At 42.9% G+C, this 21,885-nt stretch overlaps 1 protein-coding gene across 1 annotated transcript in view; it reads left to right on the top strand.

Moving 5' to 3' along the window:
* lrriq1 (leucine-rich repeats and IQ motif containing 1) overlaps window positions 1–21,885 on the top strand; it is a 226,967-nt gene that overhangs the window by 52,209 nt on the left and 152,873 nt on the right. The window contains exons 10-12 of the mRNA XM_078568561.1: window positions 3,384–3,534; window positions 6,943–7,136; window positions 12,861–12,988. Of these exons, the coding sequence (XP_078424687.1) occupies window positions 3,384–3,534; window positions 6,943–7,136; window positions 12,861–12,988 (473 nt within the window). The remainder of the gene's footprint in view (window positions 1–3,383; window positions 3,535–6,942; window positions 7,137–12,860; window positions 12,989–21,885) is intronic.

The following is a 21,885-nucleotide window of genomic DNA, read 5'->3' as shown; positions in this document are numbered from 1 at the left end:
TTTTATGAAGTGGCTTGTTTTGCTATGCTGAAGGTGCTATAAAATACAAATTGTTGTTTTCCTGTGACTGCCAAATGGAGAAACCATCAGTTCCATTATTGTACTTGCACTTATATCCAAGTGAGAGCTTTGGAGTGAAACGTGAATTTAGACTGAAAAACTGTTAAGCGAACAGAGCTAAATGCTGGCGTGTTGTGGGGGGGGGGGAGGTGCGGGTGCAATTCTAAGCATTGAAGCAATTGATTAGTTGCTAACCATAACCTCTGCTGATTCAAGATTATTGGGAAAAATTTACAGTACATACAATTTCCATTTTGAAAACAGTGATACCAGCCAAAATAAGACTGCTGATGCTGATCCCTAAGGTGTCCATAATGTGCAGCTTTCACTGTATTCTGCAAGCCTCCTGCCAAACGAGAGAGCAGAACCTAAGGTACTGGTTCGTTCTAGATGTATATGAACTAGGATCGATCAGATTCTAGAACAGCCACCGTCGTACTAGAACAAAAGCAAAAATACCTGGAAAAACTCAGCAAGTCTGGCAGCATCTGCGGAGAGGAACACAGTTAACGTTTCAAGTCCGAATGACCCTTCAACAGGACTAAGTAAAAATAGAAGAGAGGTGAAATATAAGCTGGTTTAAGTGGGGGTGGGACAAGTAGAGCCAGTGATAGGTGGAGATAACCAAAAGATGTCACAGACAAAAGGACAAAGAGGTGTTGAAGGTGGTGATATTATCTAAGGAATGTGCTAATTAAGGGTAGTAAGCAGGACAAGCAAGGTACAGATAGCCCTGGAAAAACTCAGCAGGTCTGGCAGTATCGGCGGAGAAGAGCACAGTTGACGTTTCGAGTCCTCATGACCCTTCAACAGAACTAAATAAAATTAGGAAAGGGGTGAAATATAAGCTGGTTTAAGGGGGCGGGTGGGGGGGTGGTTTGTTGGGACAAGCAGCCAGTGATAGGTGGAGATAACCAAAAGCTGTCACAGACAAAAGAACAAAAAGGTGTTGAAGGTTATCTCCACTTCCCTTCTCTTCCTTGACCTCTCTGTCTCAATTTTTGGTGATAGACTGTCCACCAATATCCATTACAAACCTACCGACTCCCATAGCTATCTCGACTACAGCTCCTCACACCCCGCCTCCTGTAAGGACTCCATCCCATTCTCTCAGTTCCTTCGCCTCTTTGACAGGGCCCTCAACTGTGTCCGGCCCATCTCCCGCGCATCCGCCCTCACGCCTTCTCCTCCCTCCCAGAAACATGATAGGGTCCCCCTTGTCTTCACTTATCACCCCACCAGCATCCGCATTCAAAGGATCATCCTCCGCCATTTCCGCCAACTCCAGCATGATGCCATCACCAAACACATCTTCCCTTCACCCCCCTGGCAGCATTCCGTAGCAATCGTTCCCTCTGTGACACCCTGGTCCATTCCTCTATCACCCCCTACTCCTCAAACCCCTCCCACGGCACCTCCCCAGGCAGAAGATGCAACACCTGCCCCTTCACTTCCTCTCTCCTCACCGTCCAGGGGCCCAAACACTCCTTTCAAGTGAAGCAGCATTTCACTTGCACTTCCCTCAACTTAGTCTACTGCATTCCTTGCTCCAAATGCGGTTTCCTCTACATTGGAGAGACCAAACGCAGACTGGGTGACCACTTTGCAGAACACCTTCGGTCTGTCCGCAAGCATGACCCAGACCTCCCTGTCACTTGCCATTTCAACACTCCACCCTGCTCCCATGCCCACATGTCTGTCCTTGGCTTACTGCATTGTTCTAGTGAAGCTCAACGCAAACTGGAGGAACAGCACCTCATCTTCCGACTAGGCACTTTACAGCCTTCCAGACTAAATATTGAATTCAACAATTTTAGATCTTGAACTCTCTCCTCCATCCCCACCCCATTCCCGTTTCTTCTCCCTCCTTTTTGTTTTTTCCAATAATTTATATAGATTTTTTTCTTTTCCCACCTATTTCCATTATTTTTAAATATATTTCCACCATTGTTTATTTCTACCTTTTAGTATTCCCCCACCCCCACTAGAGCTATCTGTACCTTATCTGTCCTGTCTTCTACTCTTAATTAGCACATTCCTTTAGATAATATCACCACCTTCAACACCTCTTTGTCCTTTTGTCTGTGACAGCTTTTGGTTATCTCCACCTATCACTGGCTGCTTGTCCCAACAAACCCCCCACCCCTTAAACCAGCTTATATTTCACCCCTTTCCTAATTTTACTTAGTTCTGTTGAAGGGTCATGAGGACTTGAAACGTCAACTGTGCTCTTCTCCGCCGATGCTGCCAGACCTGCTGAGTTTTTCCAGGTATTTCTGTTTCTGTTTTTGTTTTGGATTTCCAGCATCCGCAGTTTTTTGTTTTTATACAGATAGCCCTAGTGGGGGTGGGGTGGGGTGAAGGAATTGAAAAAGGCTAAAAGGTAGAGAACTTGAAAGGAAGCAGCATTTCATTTGCACTTCCCTCAATTTAGTCTGCTGCATTCGTTGCTCCCAATACGGTTTCCTCTACATTGGAGAGACCAAACGCAGACTGGGTGACCACTTTGCAGAACACCTTCGGTCAGTCCGCAAGCATTACCCAGACCTCCCTGTCGCTTGCCATTTCAACACTCCACCCTGCTCTCATGCCCACATGTCTGTCCTTGGCCTGCTGCATTGTTCCAGCGAAGCTCAACGCAAACTGGAGGAACAGCACCTCATCTTCCGACTAGGCACTTTACAGCCTTCCGGACTGAATATTGAGTTCAACAATTTTACATCATGAACTCTCTCCTCCATCCCCACCCCCTTTCCGATCCCCCCCTTTTTTTCCAATAATTTATATAGATTTTTCTTTTCCCACCTATTTCCATTATTTTTAAATGTATTTCCATCCATTGTTTTATCTCTACCTTTTTTGCCTTTTTCGATTCCTTCACCCCACCCCCACTAGGGCTATCTGTACCATGCTTGTGGTTATCTCCACCTATCACTGGCTCTACTTGTCCCACCCCCCCCCCCAACTTCCCCACCCCTCCCCCCCGCCTTAAACCAGCTTATATTTCACTTCTTTTCTATTTTTACTTAGTTCTGTTGAAGGGTCATTCGGACTCGAAACATTAACTGTATTCCTCTCCGCAGATGCTGCCAGACTTGCTGAGTTTTTCCAGGTATTTTTGTTTTTGTTTTGGATTTCCAGCATCCGCAGTTTTTTGCTTTTATCACTGTCGTACTAGTTCTGCTTTGTTCAGTCACAAAAAAGGACCATATATTCTACCAACTAAAACCTTCTGTTGCATAAAGTTACCATGACAATGCTTCATCTATTCTGCTAAAAATACAATATCGAATGATATCTAATGATCTTTTATTCATCACCAGGAAAATAACATCAGGAATATCCACTGCCTAGAGTTAGAAAATCTGTGTATTCTTCTGCTTAATCACAATCAGATAACCTCTATGCATGGTCTGGAGAATTGCAGCAACCTACAGGTTCTTGAATTATCACATAATAACATCACTCGGATAGGTGGGTAATTTATGGCTGTTATTCCTCTGTTTTACTTGCAATGTGTCCTCATTTGATTTTGAAAGCATCACTGTTTATGAAGGAAGATGTGCGTTACAAATGAAACCTCAGTGCATGTTCTTATTATTTTAAAACATAATTTAGAGCTCTGATCCATTATTTGTAGTTAATACACCTGCACGTGTAACCTATTTCAGATTTTTTTCTGGATAGGATAAAGTACTAACTATGCACATTTACAATAATACCTAATATCTATATGAACTTTAAAAGCCAGTTGCAAATATTTTACTTCCAGCTAATGCCTAGCCTTCCTTCTCACAAATCCACAAAACCATAGCTGGGATTTTCTGCTCCTGTTTGCAGTGGGCGTCATAGTGAGTGGGAGTGGAAAATATCGGGAGATTGCAAAAGTCGGTTTCGCATTATAAAACAAGCCATAAAACCATTTTGCGATCATTTGCTCCACCCTTCAATGACGGGCCATGTTTCCCGCTGCTGCAAGTTGGGAACCTAATTTCAATACTTTAGCATATCGTTATAAGCCCTGCTCGTTGGAATCATTCCCCCACCTTGGATCATGAACTCAAGTTGATGTGCTTCACAATGGTAAATAAGCGACGTGCATCTGGCAAGCTGCACTTTGTTTGGCCCTTCGAGATTTGTTTGCCTACCTTGCTTCGGGCAGCACTCGTGGTCATCAGTGCTAGGCTTCACTGGCTACACCACATGGACTGTAGTGGTTCAAAAAGGCAGCTAGGGATGGGTAATAAATGCTGGCCTAGCCAGCAATGCCCATATCCTATGAATTAATAAAAAAGAAACTCGGAAGCCATCATATATTCACTGACATCTCATTCACTGCAAGCTCAACAGACATCATCACTCACTCTCTCACACATACCCTCACATCTCTATCTGGCCTCATCTCCTCTGATAACTGCCTCCTCAGCTCTCACCATCTCAAGGCCACCTGCATAGATCAACATGTGCCACCAGACACACCGTGGGATGCGTCCTTCCCCAATCAAGCCTCAGCCCTGCAGCTGTTAAAAAGCCACTCCCACCTTACCGCAAGTCTGGTAGGTGGAGACGCCCGAAAAGCAATGTGGTGCTGCCTTTTTTTAAAATTCATTTGAGAAGGTGGTGGTGAGCTGCCTTCTTGAGTCACTGCAGTCCATGTGGTGTAGGTACACCCACAGTGCTGTTAGGGAGCAGGTTCCAGGATTTTGACCCAGCAACAGTGAAGTAACGGCGATATATTTCCAAGTCAGGATGGTGAGTGGCTTGAAGGGTGTGGTGGTTATCCCATGTGTCTGCTGCCCTTGTCCTTCCAGATGTTTGTGGTTGTGGGTTTGAAAGGTGCTGTCTAAGGAGGCTTGGTGAATCCCTGCATTGCATCTTGTAGATGGTACACACTGTTGCCACTGTGCATCGGTGGTGGATGATGTTAATGTTTGTGGATGGGGTTCCAATCAAGCAGGCTACTTTGTCCTGGATAATGTTAAGCTTTTTGAGTGTTGTTGGTGCTGCACTCATCCAAGCAAGTGGAGGGTACAATCACACTTCTGATTTGTGCCTTGTAGATAGTGGACAGGCTTTGGGAGTCAGGAGATGAGTTACTTGCCACAGGTTTCCTTGCCTCGGAACTGTTCTTGTAGCCACAGTATTGATATGACTAGTCCAGTTCAGTTTCTGGTCAATGGTAACCCTCAGGAAGTTGATGGTGGGGGGATTCAGCGATTGCAATGCCATTGAATGTCAAGGAGTGATATTCAGATTCTCTTGTTTGGGATGGTCATTGCCTAGCACTTGTGTGGCATGAATATTACTTGCCACTTGTCAGCCCAAGCCTGGATATTGTCCAGGTCTTGCTGCATTTGGACGTGGACGGCTTCAGTATGTGGGGAGTCACAAATGGTGCTGAACATTGTGCAATCATCAGCAAATATCCCCACTTCTGGCCTTATGATGGAAGGAAGATCACTGATGAATCAGCTGAAGATGGTTGGGCCGAGGACACTACCCTGAAGAACTCCTGCAGTGATGTCTTGGAACTGATTGACCTCCAGCAATCACAACCATCTTCCTTTGTGCTAGGTATGGCTCCAACCAGTGGAGGTTTTTCCCCCTAATCCCCATTGACTCCAGTTTTGCTTGGGCTCCTTGATGCCACACTTGGTCAAATGCTGCCTTTATCTCAAGGGCAGTTACTCTCGCCTCTCCTCTGAAGTTCAGCCCTTTTGTCCATGTTTGAACCAAGGCAGTAATGAGGTCAGGGGCTGACTGGCCCTGATGGAACCCAAACTAAACATCAGTGAGCAGGCTATTGCTAAGCAAGTGTCACTTGATAACATTGCTGACGACCCCTTGCATTACTTTATTGATATGTGAGTTTAGCATGATGAGATGGTTGCCTTACCTTGGCAGCATGAATGAGATCATTCATCCTCTTTCTACACTGGATGGCCAATCTCTTCTGTGCAGTGTTGGCACTGACCACCACTGCCTCAAGCCGGAGTGGTGAGATTGCTGGACCTGTGGCCAGAGCGGTGGTAGAGAACATCACTACAGGCCTCCAAAAGGCGTCCCAGAGACTGGTCACTGAACTCTTCTTGGCTTTCGGGGCCATTTCTTCACTAGAGTAGTCCTGGGCTTGAAGCACTGAGAACTGTGCGCATGGCACCCGGAGTGAGGTAACAGCATGGCAGGCGATTCAGAGGCCGCCATCCAGCGATACAGCGTGTTTCCTGTGGCTGCATAATTAATGAGGCGGGAAGCGAAGGATACGGTGCAAAAACCCGCTCTTGTGGCTGGCAGGTAAAACACCTTTCTTCATGCTTGCCACCGCACTTATTGCAGTTCAGGGAAAATTCCAGCCCATGATTTTATTCTCTGCACTAACATTGTAAATGAGAAGGCCATCAAAAGATGTGAGTACTATGTGCAAATTGCAAGCTTACACAAAGTATACTGTGTCAGAATGGTGAGATTTTCAGTGCCTGTGCACTCTATAGATTTGTTGATCGTAATTCTCTTCATCACTGTCTCCCTGTCCAGTACTTCATTCAGTCTTTCTTTTGTGTATATTGTTTTTGCACAAAATTATTCAGATAGAAATTAGGATAGAACAGGCCAAGATGTTAATTTTATGCTACCCGCTAGGAATGCTGAGTTTAGTTGTGAGGGGCGTAGTTATAGTGATTGAATAGAATTCCTTTACTACTTTCATGGAGTGAAAGCCATTCCTATTATGTAGCGTTCTACCAATGGCAAAAGCAAGCACTGGTAAAAAATCAACTGTTGAACGTAAATTGAAATGTTTGACAGCCCTCAGATTTTTGCTGTTTAGGTTACATCCATTTACTGCACTGATTTATTTATTTTTCTTTATTCATGATTTTCTAGGTGGTCTGGAATCTCTTAAGAAACTTCAGAGGCTGGTTTTGGATCATAATCAATTGATAAGCACCAAAGGTTTAAGTGGAACTCCTACCCTTCTCTACCTTGATTGCTCCTTTAACTATCTCGACAGCATAGAAGGCATTGATAACTGTGGACTTCTTCAAAGTCTGAAGTTACAAAACAACAACCTTTCTGAGGTGAGGTACAGTTACGGTTAAAAAAAGAAAAACATCTGTTTTAATGTAAGGTGAAACCACAGCTGGCAGCCTTGTGTCCTTTATGTTTCAGAACTGGGTGACATACAGAGAATAAATGATGGATAGCCAGCAGTGACCACAAGTAATGTGATCAAAAGATTTGAATGTTGCTGTAAACTGCAAAAGGAAAACTCAAATAATATATTACTAACATCTGAGCCCTAAAATGAGATTACTGTCTTGAAATCTCTCCAGGGCATACATTTCATAACAGACATTTTAACATTTAATTGGATGTTTTCATTCAGCCCTAGCTTGAGTTTTGTGCTGGAAATGTGAATGCCAACTGTCAGGATCCTTTGTATTTTCCTGTGATGACATCTGCAGTGCAGGATTAAACATCATGCCTCAATATTTCAAAGTTGTTGAGAAATAATTAAGTTTGTTGCCATAAAATTTTCTGCCCAGTGAATAGGTTGTATTACTGTATAGTTCATATATTGACCAATAATTTGCTATCAATATTACTACGAGTTTATTGGCACCCAGCATTATCAATGGACAAATGCCAAAGCAGCTTCAGCGGAGAACAATTCCGTGCTTAATCATGGAAATCTAAATGTTTCTTACCGAGATAAGTTGCTTCACGGTTAGCTTCCCAAAAATGGCATCTTACTATCTGTCTCACCAATGAAATGCACTAAATGGCAGGAAGCTGCAGTATTTGCACAGTAAATAGGAACTAGCTCATCACCGAAACTTGTCTTCTCCACTCCTATCGAAATACGCTTTTGATGCCGTAATTAGTGTTAATTACTACCAAACAACCTCTCTGGCACTGCAAATGAACAATTATAGCTGTGAAATCCCATTTCTTCAGGTTTCAGTAGTTGTTAGTGATTTTAACAATTTCAAATTTTAAATTTTTTTTTTAAATTTTCCCTTTTTGTCTCCTCTCTTTAATCCCATCTTTCTTTTCATTTCTTTATATATCTTTCTGTATCTAATTTGGCATTGAATTCATCTATTCTATTCTCAGTCCTCGCACTGTTAATTTCACAATCGTTCAATCTAGTTAAGGAGGTGCATAGTTCACTCAGATCTTGGATGCCTGGTTTACCTTGCTGCAATCAGCTCCCACTTTCAGCAACTTGCCATTCAATCATTGTAAAAACCTGAACGTGTAAGGGCAGACACACATTAGCTACCCTCACACAATAAATTATGGTTCATTTGTGTTGTAACTAAACATTGATACATAATGATGCAGTTTAGAAGAGTTATTTTGCAAAGAAAATATGCTTTACTGGCTTTTTATGATTTTAAGATGTCATCATTAACTCAGTAGCAGCACTAAGCCAAGAATTTGTAGGTTCAAGTTCCACTCCAGAGATTCAAGCAGACAATCTGGGCTGACACTTCCTGAAATACCGAGGGCATGCTGCACTTTCAGAGTGCCATCTTTTGAATGAGACATAAAAGTAAGGCATTGTCTGCCCTCTCGTGTAGATGTAAAAGATCTCATTGCACTAATTAAAGGAGAGCAGGGGATTTCTTTGCTGTCCCGACCACACTTTTCCTCAACTGACATCACTAAAGTAACATGTTATGTGATTATTTATTTCATTGCTGATTTTTTGGGATCTTGTGTGTAAAATGACTGCCATGTTTCCCTGCAGTACAACAGTAACTGCAATCAACAATGACTTAGTTGGCTGTGAAGCATTTTCGGACACCCTGAGGTAATTTAAAATGTCAAATAAATGGCACTTTAAAAAAAAACCTCAAATCAAGTGTAGAACAAGCTCCTGCCTTGTGGACTACTAATGCAAATTTGTTCACACTTTTCTTTTTGTTTTTTTATTTCCTTATGTCCTTCCTTCCTTCCATCATATAGTAGTATGAAAGCAACGCCCAAAAGGAAAAAATAGCAGCTTATATGTGCCATTCTTCATATTTAATATTATTTTTAAAAATGCTCCCAGACCTCAAATAACCTTGTTTTTATATTGAACATTTTTCAAAAGTGTGCTCCCATAATATGGGCATCAACTGGCAAGACTGCATTTATTGGCCATGCTTAGTTGCCAGTTGCCTTGAAATGAGGATGGTGGGCTCCTCATTGAACCAGTGCAGTCCTTGTGGTGATGTGTTTTCACTGTAATGTTATGTAAGGAATATATCACACAAATTCCCTCTAGGTGTAGCTAAATAAGCTACTTTATAAGGGCGGTAATGTTATATCATGTAATATGCTATGTAGATTTTGAGTTATTAACAGTGGCTATTTAGCACAACATTCTTTTTGCCTCTTCTGTAAAAACACATTCTAAGCTGCATATCATACAGAAGTCTTGTTTGGCATGTATTCTTCCTGTTGATGTGAATCTGATTCAGTTAAAAAGGAAAGTTCAGGGTTTAAGGTTATAATGTTTGTCAGGTGAATGCATAGATATACATAACAGACCCACATAAACCTTCTCTTTGGCTCTCTTTCTCTCATCACTCTATTTTTAAAATGTATTCTTTCATGGGATGTTGGCGTTGCTGGCAAGGCCAGCATTTGTTGCCCATTCCTAGTTGCCTTTGAAATGAGTGGCTTGCCAGGCAATTTCAGAGGGCAGTTAAGAGTCAACCGCATTGGGTCACATGTCGGCCAGACCAGGTAAGGACAGCAGGACATTAGTGAACCAGATGGATTTTTACAAAAATAATGATAATGTCGTGGTCGCTATTGCTGAGACTAGCTTTATCTTCCAGATTTATGAATTGAATTTAAATTCCGCCAACTTTCTTAGTGGGATTTGAATCCTGTTAGGAATCCATACTTTCAAGAACTATATGTGCATTTAAAAATTGGAACGACATTGGAGCATCAAGACACTTTCTTGGGAGCTCACCTGGGTTTTCTTTTTAAAAGGGCTGTAAGTTCACTTTGGACTGTGAGCAACCTGCCTTTTCCAAGAAATCACATGACTTCAGCTAAATGTCCAGCAAGGCACCTGAGGAGATGAGAGCTGTTTGCTTATTTGAACTTTAATTGCTGGAGAAAAAGTTATTTTTTTAAAGGCAGAGGCCCTGGATTTTCTGGAAATCACCTAACTGAAATGAGTTTTATGTTTTGAACTTGTTTCTCTGGACTGAGTTTTGGGGAAAAAGCTGAGAAGGAAGGGTGCCTTAACGTGCTCTCTCCCTGCCTTGCCTGAAACATAGTATTGTTATCGGTATCCAGCCAGCAACCCTCATCTCAGTATAACTCAGATGTTTTTGGAAACCTGAAAAGCTTAGACGAGAGAGATCCCAAGGATTGATCCGGCTCTATTCTCCTCCACACTGCAGCACATTTAGAAAGAATGTCCAGACACCTACTGTGACCAGCAATCAGTCTCCACAAGTAGGAGCATGGAATGAACAGCGTCAAAACACTGTGAACTTTATCCTTTTCCATAAAGTTTTCCAATTGGCCAACCTCTGCAGAGACCTTTTTTGTTTTGTCCTTTGTTGTGTGATTGTGTGTATGTGTGTGTGCGTGTGTGTGTTAGGATTTAAAAAGTGTAGATTGTTACACTTCTGGATTACAAATTGTATGTTAACCAGTTTTTGCAACTTGTTTTAAAAAAGAAGTTTTGCTTCATAATAAATCAATTGTTCTGAATTTTTTGAAAGAAGCCTGGTTAAAGTCTCTTTTATTCTGGTTCTGACAATAGCGAAAGTAAACATTGGGTCATTTTGGTGATTGAATTAAACATTTACACTTATGGTGCGACCTGTGGAATAGTGGGGCTCCCAACCCAGTCGTAACAACCCATGTTCCCAGGGCATTAGCCTGGGCCTCTTGATTACCATGACATTACCAGTATAGCCACTGTCTTCCCATAATTTTCTCTCTCCATTCCCTTGTATGAACCTGTCTAATACATTTTTTTACTTAAAACTTAACTCCAGACTCTCGCAGCCTTGTCCCGACTATGTTGTAATGCCTCTTTAACTCCAACAATTCTTTGAATAAATTGAAGAGGGTTTGGACCTTTGGGCAGAATGTTACATTCAACGTGCCTGACATGCTGGAACGTAAGATGATGCGTGATGACGGCGGGTGTGCGTCCCGATGTCATTGAGCTGTCTTGCGATATTTTGCTCAGTGGGTGCGCACTGGAGTTGGCTGTGCACCCGCTGATAATTGAAAGGCCTATTAAGGCCATTAACATACTAATAACTGCAAATTTACGCTGCCCATCCAATCTAACGGTTGGCGGGCAGGCGAAAAGGCCAAACGGCCTTTATGTTTTTTAGGAAACCTCACCCACGAGTGGGATGAGGTTTCCTAAAGCTTTTACAAATGGAATAAAAACTTTTTTTGAAAAATAAAAACACGTCCCATCTCATGTGACACAGTCACATGAGCGGACATGTTTCATTAAATTTTTAAAGTTTTTAATAATTTCTTTAAAAAGTACTTCAGTCTCCTTGAGGCAGCTCCATTCCTCAGGGAGATTGAAGCGTTCTTTCGCGCACTGGACCCGACTCTCCCTCCTCCCCTTGCATGCATAGGTAGTGCTCACCGCTCGCGATCCATGCAGGCCGGGCCTTAATTGGGCCGCCCACGTGAAATCGTGGTGCCAAGCTGATCGCAGGTGGCAGCCCGCTCCTGCCAAGCCTGCCCGACGCATGGAAAATCCTGGCCTTTGTATTCTTTTCATACCCCCTCAGCTTTATTCATCCTTCTCTGATTTTTGCGTTTGCTGGTTGGTAGGAAAGACTAAGTGAGCAGCTCTTGGATTAGTGATGTAATAACACAGAAAGAGAGAGAGAACGGAAAGAAGAGAAAAATTTTAAATTATGGAGCACAGAGCAACAAATGTTGGGACACAAATATGAAGAAGTATTTCTGTGTACTTCATTCCTTTTGAGATACAGAATTTGACATTGGGTAGGTTTTTGAAAAACTGGTGAGAAAGAGATGGTTAAAAATATGAATATACAATGGTGCTTCCGGGTACAGTAGTGGCAGAATGGTGGTCTATGAATGGAAAGAAATTGGATCAGTTCCTCAAGCCATAAGAGAATAAAATGATCACAAGTTGAAATAAATGGGCTTGGAATGGAGCATCATTGTAGGAGGCAAGTGACAGCATCAGTAAAATAGAAAGGCAAATGAGACATTAGATGGTTCCAAATGTCAGGAAGAAGATGGGTGATGGAATAGAGATGTTTGATGCTATCCTCTAGTAACAAGTCAATCAGTAATTACAGTATGATGGACAACTATTGCTAAGAGACTTTTCTTCCTTTATAAGCATTTTCTTAAAAATAATGACAGTAAAATTGTTATATGAAGAATGGATATGCAATCAGGAAGTGTGCGCTATACGCAAGAGTGCATCTGCCTTAGTGTGGCTCATGGACACATTTTCTTTCAAAAGCAAGTACAGACTCTGTACATCGGTTTGTTCAGATCAAGTCACAGACTTTTCGAGAGTAGCTCTTTACATTGTTTTCTGATAAACTAAACACTCAACTTGTTCAGAAAATCGCCACTCTCCATTTCTACAAATCTCTCATGAACTATTGCTTTAGAATTGTACATTAATTAATATTACAATAAAAATCACAATATTATATATAGACAATTACTAAATTAAAAAATAAATTTACAGACAAAAGGATCACTGAAAATCAATTTTTATTGTGTAAGGCAGTTATATTGTCTATGCTTTTCTACAGCTGCCCAAGTTTAGAAATCATGTTTTACTGCGGGAGTTATATCTGGATGACAATAGCATCTCCTCCCTGAATCTGCTGTCTGAATACTGGCTACCAATGCTTCGATATCTTTCCGTTTCCCAGAACAGGTAAGGACTGAAATAGCAATAACTATAAATATAACTTAAACATTCTAAAATTGAGTTTTATACGCCTGGCGAGTAGAGTGGTATTCACCTTGTTGGACTCAATTCCTTCATTTGTTGGATAAAGTTTGTCATTACTATGTATATTCTTGATACTGTAATTAATTAATGTTATAAGGAAAAAGTCCCAAAGCAAAAAGCAGCGTGCAATTTAAAATATATAATGAAGAACTACCAGAAAATAGAATGCTGTACTTGCAGTGGGGGGAATGGGGGTAGGTTCTAAATTGCACATCTGTGGTTCCTGGAGGCAGCTGCCCATATAAATCAGCAGTTGCCTCCACTCGGGTGATCTTGGTGAGGTAGGTGCCTGAAACTCAAAGTGTGCAGATTAGACCTGGCAGCAGCAGGTATGAACTTTGTAGATTAATTTGGATAGCCAATCTTTTGGAGAGGTAAGGTACCCCCTGGGTTAATTTCATTTGCCTTTGGGATTGTTAAAAGTGGACATGTAAGAAGTGTATAAATTCATTGGAACAGTCAAGCTGTCAATGAACTGCCAAGATGTCAGAGCTGTCAAAGAACTGTCAGGCTGTTAAAGAACTGCTAACACTGTCAAAGAACTGTCAAGCTATCAAAGAACTGTCAAAGCTGTCAAATAAATGACAAAACTCTTTGGAACTATCAATGCTGTCAAGGGATTTAATTCTGATGGGCTTTAAATTAAACAAATGTGTGGTGTTTTGAAAAATATAATTGTTGGCTATTTCATCCTGCCTGTTAGCTTAAAACTGAGGGTTATCATTATAGGACTTATGCTGCATGACCTAACATTATCATAGTGGAGTGCCTGTTAGGTGAGCAGTTTGATTGACAGCTTCAAGTGATTATAGAATAGAGATACTTGTTTTCATAAGAGACTAAGCACTTCAGTGAAATGTTGGTTTTAATAATATATTAGTTGAAGGGATTTCAATATATTGAATGGTTTTCTTATCAGTGAGAGTCTTTTTTAAATAGTGACATCATCAATAGGCACATAACTTTATTTTATGTCAGCATGGCTCCTATGGTTTGCACATGGTGGATACTAGGTGAGTTGGGATGGAGGGGGTACGGGAAATGGAGGGTGGGTGGGGGCATGGGTTATCATGAGCTGGTACTAAGTTGGCATAAGGGCTGTACAGGGCCATGACGAATGAGTGGTGGAGCATGGGTTGGAATGGGGTAAGGGGGCTGTGGGGAGCAGGTACAGGGGCATAGAGTGGCATAGGGGTATGTGGAGCTATGACGGGTAGGTACAGATGCATAGGTTTGCATGGAGGACATGTGGATCCACGGGTGGAGTGGGTACAGGGCAGAGGTGGGCATGGAGGTATGTGGTTCATGTGGGGTGGGTACAGGGGGCTTATGTTTGCATGGAGAGTATGCAGGTCCATCTTCTTTCCTATGTCTAGATATAGAGCAACAAGTATAATTTTACAATAAGGTGGTCAAGCCAGGATATTACGTCAAGAGTTGCAGTGTGTATCCCTCTAATGGGGTCCTCCATGCAGGGTGGATGCAGGGCATTGGTTGAAATGGAAGGTATGGAGGCTGTGGGGTTGATTAGGGGCAGGAGGTGGCATGAGAGTGTGGGGGGTAGTAAGGGCTGGTGGGCCTTTTTTTTTTGTTTTTTTTCAATTTTTCACATTGCCAGTGCACAAAGGCAGGCCTTCTTGTCCCGAGGTGGTGGGCTGGACTTCTAATCCAGCCCAACTTTTGGGCCTCATTTTCCTGGGCTGAGTTCACAGAGCCAGGAAATGTCCCAACTCTGCACACCCAACCCAGAAGGGAAATGCCGGACCCTAGTCTTATTCAATTAAATCCAAGAATAGGGACTATTCCTGTCACAATTTCTGTGACGGAATAGGCACTAGAGATGTTGGGAGCAGTGGGGTGGATGGGGGTGAGAGTGTGGTGAAGGTGGCGGTGATATTGGAGGGAGATCATATCTTTGCTGTTCCGAGCAACTCAAACTTAAGGAAAAAGTCACACCGATAGGAAGTTATCATTTAAAAGTGGGCCGGCTCTCATCTGAGAATAATCACTTACAGTGCCATCTTGTTTATTGCTGAGTATGATTTCCAGTGCTAATTTTCATCATTTTAATTATATTTTTGAGGCTTTTGGCTAAGGATTTTGGGTGGTATACAAAGAATTTTGTCTGCCAGATATTTAATTACCACAATTATATTGAAGGCATTCCAATGGGATTCCTTTTGTTATTTGGAGGAAGAAATGATTGATATATTGTTTATCAAAACTACAGAATGACGACATTATTATTAGCAGCCGTATGACCCAGAGACCTCTCTACAGAATCCCACATTTTTCATGAACTTGAAGATCTTCTATTCCATCAATGTGCAGATTTTCTGACTGTGACTATCATAACATGATCATGCAAGTGAATTTCTGCTTCCTGGAGAGTAGACAGGATACCTTCCAGGGTGCCAAGATTGCTAGGTGGCTATTAGCATGCCTAAGCCACCGTGAGGACCGGGAGCCAATAAAGGTCAGCGGGGACACAGGAGTGAGTAAGTTTAGAGTGGGATAGGAAAATGGCAACTCAGTTTTTGATAGCTTGAAGCAGGTGATGCTATGGACTTGGAAGTAGGCAGTGTTTGTGATGGAGCAGAAATGGGATCAGATGTTCTGCTCGGGGTTAAATAGGATGCTGAGATTTAGATAGCTTATTACAGTGGATGTTTGAGTCACTGGTGAGGCTATGGTGTTTGTGATGGGGCAAAAGATATCTATAGTATAAGGGTCTGTCAATATAAGGTTAATGTGGGGCTGATTACATTACTGCCCACACAGTGATATAAGAAGGCTCTCAACCCAGACCTAGTGTCAGTGTGCTGTTGAGCAGAGACGGGTAAAGACCTAGACATGGAGATAGCTGCTTGTCTGTACCCTTTACTGTGTATATGCATATAGTTGCAAGTAGTTAATAAAGGCTTGCTGTTAACCTACTGAACACTACAGAGTCTTCTTTAGGAGACACCGTTCTGTAACCATCACTCTCCCAGCATAGTGGCAGCTCAGGATCAAAAACTCTCAACCTCACTAAAATGTTGAAGGATTAAGAAAAAGAAAAAAGCTTCAATGGAAATTCTGGCCTGATAGAAGCTCCCAACAGAAGCTGAAGACGCTGACAAAATTCACCAGAAAACATGACAGCAAAAGAACTTGGAAGCTGAAGGCAGAGGTTTTTACTGCAGCAGAAGACTCCATGGAATCTCCCTTGGAAGCCAAGCTTCAGAACACAGAGTCCACATACCCTGCAAGGATGGGCTAAATCTTTTAAAGTTCAAGACTGCAGTTAGAACCCTTTCACTAATCCAGTGTCAAAAGCGCTATTTGAATGAAAAAACCCCATCGCTGAGATTCAATCCCCGACTTGGAGCCTCAACAGGTAGCCTCCGAGCCTGTAAAAAAAAAAAATCAAATCTCTTGGGAACCACGCAACTGTCTAACTCAGAAAACAAACTTACATTTAAATCTGAATACCTCATTGCTTGGAAAAGCAAATTGCTGATAAAGGAAGTCAACAGACAGCTGACCCAGGCAGCCATTGTCAAACATTTTCCTTCAAGAAGCATGCCGCCACCATTTTGTGAGGGCCCACCAGAACCAGCAATCATGGGAAATCCTTTGTATCGCAGTGAACAGCAATGCCATCTTGAAAATCTGTAAGCTCTTAAAGCTGTACCCACACTTATAAAAATCTTTAACATGGATCACAGTTCAATATTTCCATCTCAATTCGGACTAACCCAAGGCTCAGACCAGTCACAAAATTGGGATCTTTGGAGGAAAACATTTTTAAGCTACAGCATCGCTTCTGATTTAAACAAAAAGTCAGAATAAGAGCAAGTGAGCATGATTCTTTACTCTGCAGGGGCAATTGTAGACAACTTTATTGCCAGGCAGGGTATTAATGAGTCATCCACCAAATTTGGAGAGATTTTAAAATCTTTTGACATTTATTTCAGCTTGCGAACCAACAAAATATTTGAGAGAACAAAAACAAAAATACCTGGAAAAACTCAGCAGGTCTGGCAGCATCTGTGGAGAGGAGCACAGTTAACGTTTTGAGTCCGCATGACTCTTCAACAGAACTAAGGAAAAATAGAAAAGGGGTGAAATATAAGCTGGTTTAAGGGCGAGGTGGGGGGGTGCGGCGGGTGGGACGGGTTGAGCTGGATAGAGGGCCAGTGATAGGTGGAGATAACCAAAAGATGTCACAGGCAAAAGAACAAAGAGGTGTTGACGGTGGTGATATTATCTAAAAGGATGTGCTAATTGGTAGAAAGCAGGACGAGCAAGGTACAGATAGCCCTAGTGGGGGTGGGGTGGGGTGAAGGAATCGAAAAAGGCTAAAAGGTAGAGATAAAACAATGGATGGAAATACATTTAAAAATAATGGAAATACGTGGGAAAAGAAAAATCTATATAAATTATTGGGGAAAATCGGAAACTGGGTGGGGATGGAGGAGAGAGCTCATGATCTAAAATTGTTGAACTCAATATTCAGCCCGGGGCTGTAAAGTGCCTAGTCGGAAGATGAGGTGCTGTTCCTCCAGTTTGCGTTGAGCTTCACTGGAACAATGCAGCAAGCCAAGGACGGACATGTGGGCATGAGAGCAGGGTGGAGTGTTGAAATGGCAAGCGACAGGGAGGTCTGGGTCATGCTTGCGGACAGACCGAAGGTGTTCTGCAAAGTGGTCACCCAGTCTGCGTTTGGTCTCTCCAATGTAGAGGAAACCACATTGGGAGCAACGAATGCAATAGACTAAGTTGAGGGAAGTGCAAGTGAAATGCTGCTTCACTTGAAATGAGTGTTTGAGCCCTTGGACGGTGAGGAGAGGGGAAGTAAAGGGGCAGGTGTTGCATCTTCTGCGGTTGCATGGGAAGGTGCCGTGGGATGGGGTTGAGGTGTAGGGGGTGATGGAGGAGTGGACCAGCATGTCACGGAGGGAACGATATTTGAGAGAGCTAAATTCAATACAAGAGTCCGAATGCCAAGGGAACCTGTCGATTCCTTCATAAGTAATCATTACACTATGGCAGAGGGGTGTGAATATGGAGTTTTAAAGTCTGAACTCATCAGATACAAATAAGTGGTGGATGTCACAGATGATTCACTCTCTGACCTCCTACAAGCTAAAGATGATCTAACTTTAGACAAGGCAATCAGATAGTTAGACTGTCTGAACTATGCAAACAATTCAGGATAATCTTAAGGAGCGAGAATAAAACATGGAACAGAAACCATCCCTCAGTCCAGCTTATCAGGTCACAAAAACACAGGGACAATCCAAGTAGGGAAAAGCAATTCCTGAATGACCCAATAGAATGACCCTTGCCAGCGCTGCGGTGCAAAGCGCCCTCACAAGAGAGATGAGTCTCCTGCGATTATAGCCCAATGCAACAAGATTGGACACTATAGAAAACTGCATGTCAAAATCCCAGAAATGCACAGAAGGTGCATAAGTAATCCGTGATGTCAAGACCAAAAATCCAGAAGACATACAGCTATTCTTCTTAGGTGGGGTCAAGGATTGTGTTCTTCATTTTGGAATGCTGGCATTCTTGTAAATGGTCATCTAACAAATTCTAAATTTGATTCAGTTGCCAGCAGTCCTGTCAGACAAGGAACCATGACTCAAAGGTCTCTGGCTTCGAACAGTGGACACTGCACTTTATGGGTCTGGAGGAATCCAACTTCCAGTCATTGGAATGATCCTGGAACCACAAGTATGGTTGAAAACAGATCTTACGTCATCCGTAATCAGCCATTCTGTCTCCTGAGCAGGGATACCTGCAGGGCTTTGGATCTCCTCCAGACAGCAGAGGTTGTCGAGACTACCACTGTCATTAGCCAACTGCCACCGCATGGTCCTGAGTACCCAAACACTGAAGAGTATTTGGACTTCAGCCTTGAACTCTCTTCTCTCTTTGCCGAGCAGGTTGGTCCATTCTCATTGCAGGCCCCAGAAAACCGCCAGTGATCAAACCAGGCCTACCATCCACGAAATAGCCATAACGCCTCCAGTGGAAGTGGTACAAGAGAGTGATCAGCAGTCCGAGAAACCTGTACCTCCAACTGCGACTATGGTACAGCTGGTCAACTTAACAATCACTGTGCACACTGCAGCTTCCAGCTGGTATACCATGACCACAAGAGATGCTGGACCTGGTAGCAGTCTCCCACCATTGATGACAACAAGCAGAGGTCAGTGTACGTTCTTCCCCAGCCACAGAGGGCATTGAGATGGCCTATATAGAGGAAGAAAAGAATGAAGCAATCAGGAGATGAATACAATGTTCATCCACCCCTTGAAAAACGATTCAGATTAGAAGCGGTGTTAATGATAACACAACATCCGAACCGATCAAGCATGGTTCAACATGAAGCAATGGAAGGAAAGAATGAAAGTATACCCAAATGCCAGTCCAGCCTCCAAACCAAAAGTGAGAACTGGAACCAACAGTGCGTACCACTCCTCCAATAGAATGGCGAAAGAGATATAGGCCAGAATTTCACGAAACTGACTACCGACTCCGACCGCGATTTCACGCTGGCTGGCCAATTAACGGTCAACCAGCGTGAAATGCGTGCTGGGAGTTTCAGCGCTGCTGGGGTGGGGGCGGGAGGAACGTGAGCGCTGAGGTGTGCACATGCACAGGGGAGCACGCACTGACAGCTCCATGAAGGCACAGAATTGCCTCAGGGAGCTGACAGATTTTAAATACAAAAATTAACTTTTAGCATATGAGATAAATATGTCCCCACATGTGACTCAATCACATGAAGAGGGACATGTGAAAGAGGATGTTAAAATTTTTTTTTTTTAGTAACCGCTGGAAACCTCATCCTGCCCGTTGATGAGGTTTCGTTAAAAATGCAAAGACCAGCTGGCCTATTCGCCTGCCCACCAACGGTTAAGTGAGCAGCGAAAAATGCAGCTTAATTAATTACTTAAGTGCCTTAATAGGCCTCTTAATTGTCGGCGGGCGCAGTGCCGCCTCTTGCGCACATCCACCAACCAAAAGATCACGAGAGTGCGCGATGACGTCAGGACGCTCGCCTGACGCCATCACACATTATTTTACTCCCGTTTGGGTCGGGTGCGCGCCTGCCCATGGGACAAATAATTTCTGCCCAAAGAAGGGTTATAAGGGCTCCAGATCACCTGAACTTGTAAATTCAAGGACTTGAAGGGGGAGATGTGTTAGTGGCACTATTGTGGTAATGATAATGTAGTAATAGCAATAATGTGATAACAACAATGTAAACGCTTGAGACTGATAATAATGTAAGACACTAAGTAAACTAATGTAACTTCATATACATTGGATAAAGACTTCCATGGAGGAGTAGTATAAGGTAAGGGTCTGGCACAGACAGGGTTAATGTGGGACTGTGTATGGTACCACCCATGTAGTGGTGCAAGAAGGCACATGACCCAGACCTCGAGTCAATGTGGTGTTGAGCAGAGATGCGTAAAGACTTAGGCATAGGGATAGCTCCTTGTCTGTATCCTTTATCATGGGCAGAATTTAGCCTTTGTCGGGCAGGCTCGGCAGGGGCGGGCAGTTGTGAAGCCCACCGCTACACACGATCGAGGTCGAAAGGTGATTTCATGCTGGTGGGCCAATTAAGGCCCACCCAGCGTGAAACGAGAGTGGCAGCTATGCAGGTGGTGGGGAGGAGGGTGAGCAGGGCGAGCACAAGCTTCACGCATGCATGCGAGTGCGCGTTTCAGAATCTCCCTGAGCCACAGAGCTGCTTCAGGGAGATGTCACATGAGAATGTTATTAATTACATTTTAAAACTTTTATTTTAATCTTATTTGCTTTTGGAAACCTCATCCCGCGTGAGTGTGCGTTGATGTTGGGGCGCTCGCCCAATGTCATTGCGTGTCATTTCATGGTCGAGCAGGTCTGGCGCGTGCCTGCCTGCCGAGGTTGAAAATTCTGCCCTAATATATATTTATACCTTACAAGTAGTTAATAAAAACTTGCTGTTAACCTACTGAAGACTACGAACATTTATTTAACAGACAATGTTCTGTAGCCAACACCCCTCGACAGCCTCAATCTTTCAAATGTTTAGCAAAGAAATTGCAGATCATGCAAGGCTGAATATCAGGTGTGAATATCAAGCATGTATAATGATGTTTGACTAAGAGTCCGGACATCCATTAGTCTGTTGAAATAGGTGCATGTGAGGGAAACCATTGCTTGATGAACAACTTTTTCTCTTAGTGCTCTTTTGTTAATATTTCAATGTTTATTTGCACAAGATAAAGAGGTGTCAAGTGCTTGTAGTTTCTGCTATTGATATTTTAAAAGCCTAGTTGATTTACACTTTTATAGGGTTGTAGTTACAGCAGTTTTTAAAGTTATGAACGGCTGTCTTTTTAAAGCTTTTCCATTAGTTATGTACAGAGTGTATAGTGGGTGAATAGGCATGGAAGTGCTAGGAGTTAAAATAGAGGAAATGAGGAACCATTGGTGTTGGGTGAAAGGGCATGAGTTGGCATGGAGGGTATAAGGGGCCATTTGCTGTGGGTAAAGGGACATGAGTTTGCATGGATGGAACATGGATGGAGCATGGGGAGTGAGTGGGAGGGTGAGGAGATGTGGTGGATGAGGGTTAGAGGGCTTAATATGGAATAAAACAACTGGGACAAAGTACCAGAGAACCAAGGTGGGCCTTTTAACCAATCCACCTCAGCACTAGGCAACCCCTGTGGTCACCTCTGAACTATTTCTGGGCACGACAGGCTGACTCCAGCAAACACTCCCACCCGACTCTTTTCCCGGGCTGAGCATGCCAAGCTGGA

Source organism: Cetorhinus maximus, chromosome 22 (genome assembly GCF_964194155.1).
Source record: "Cetorhinus maximus chromosome 22, sCetMax3.hap1.1, whole genome shotgun sequence".
Lineage (NCBI taxonomy): Eukaryota > Metazoa > Chordata > Chondrichthyes > Lamniformes > Cetorhinidae > Cetorhinus > Cetorhinus maximus.
The sequence above is the reverse complement of the archived record's forward strand: the minus strand, read 5'-3'. Positions and strand labels throughout refer to the sequence as shown.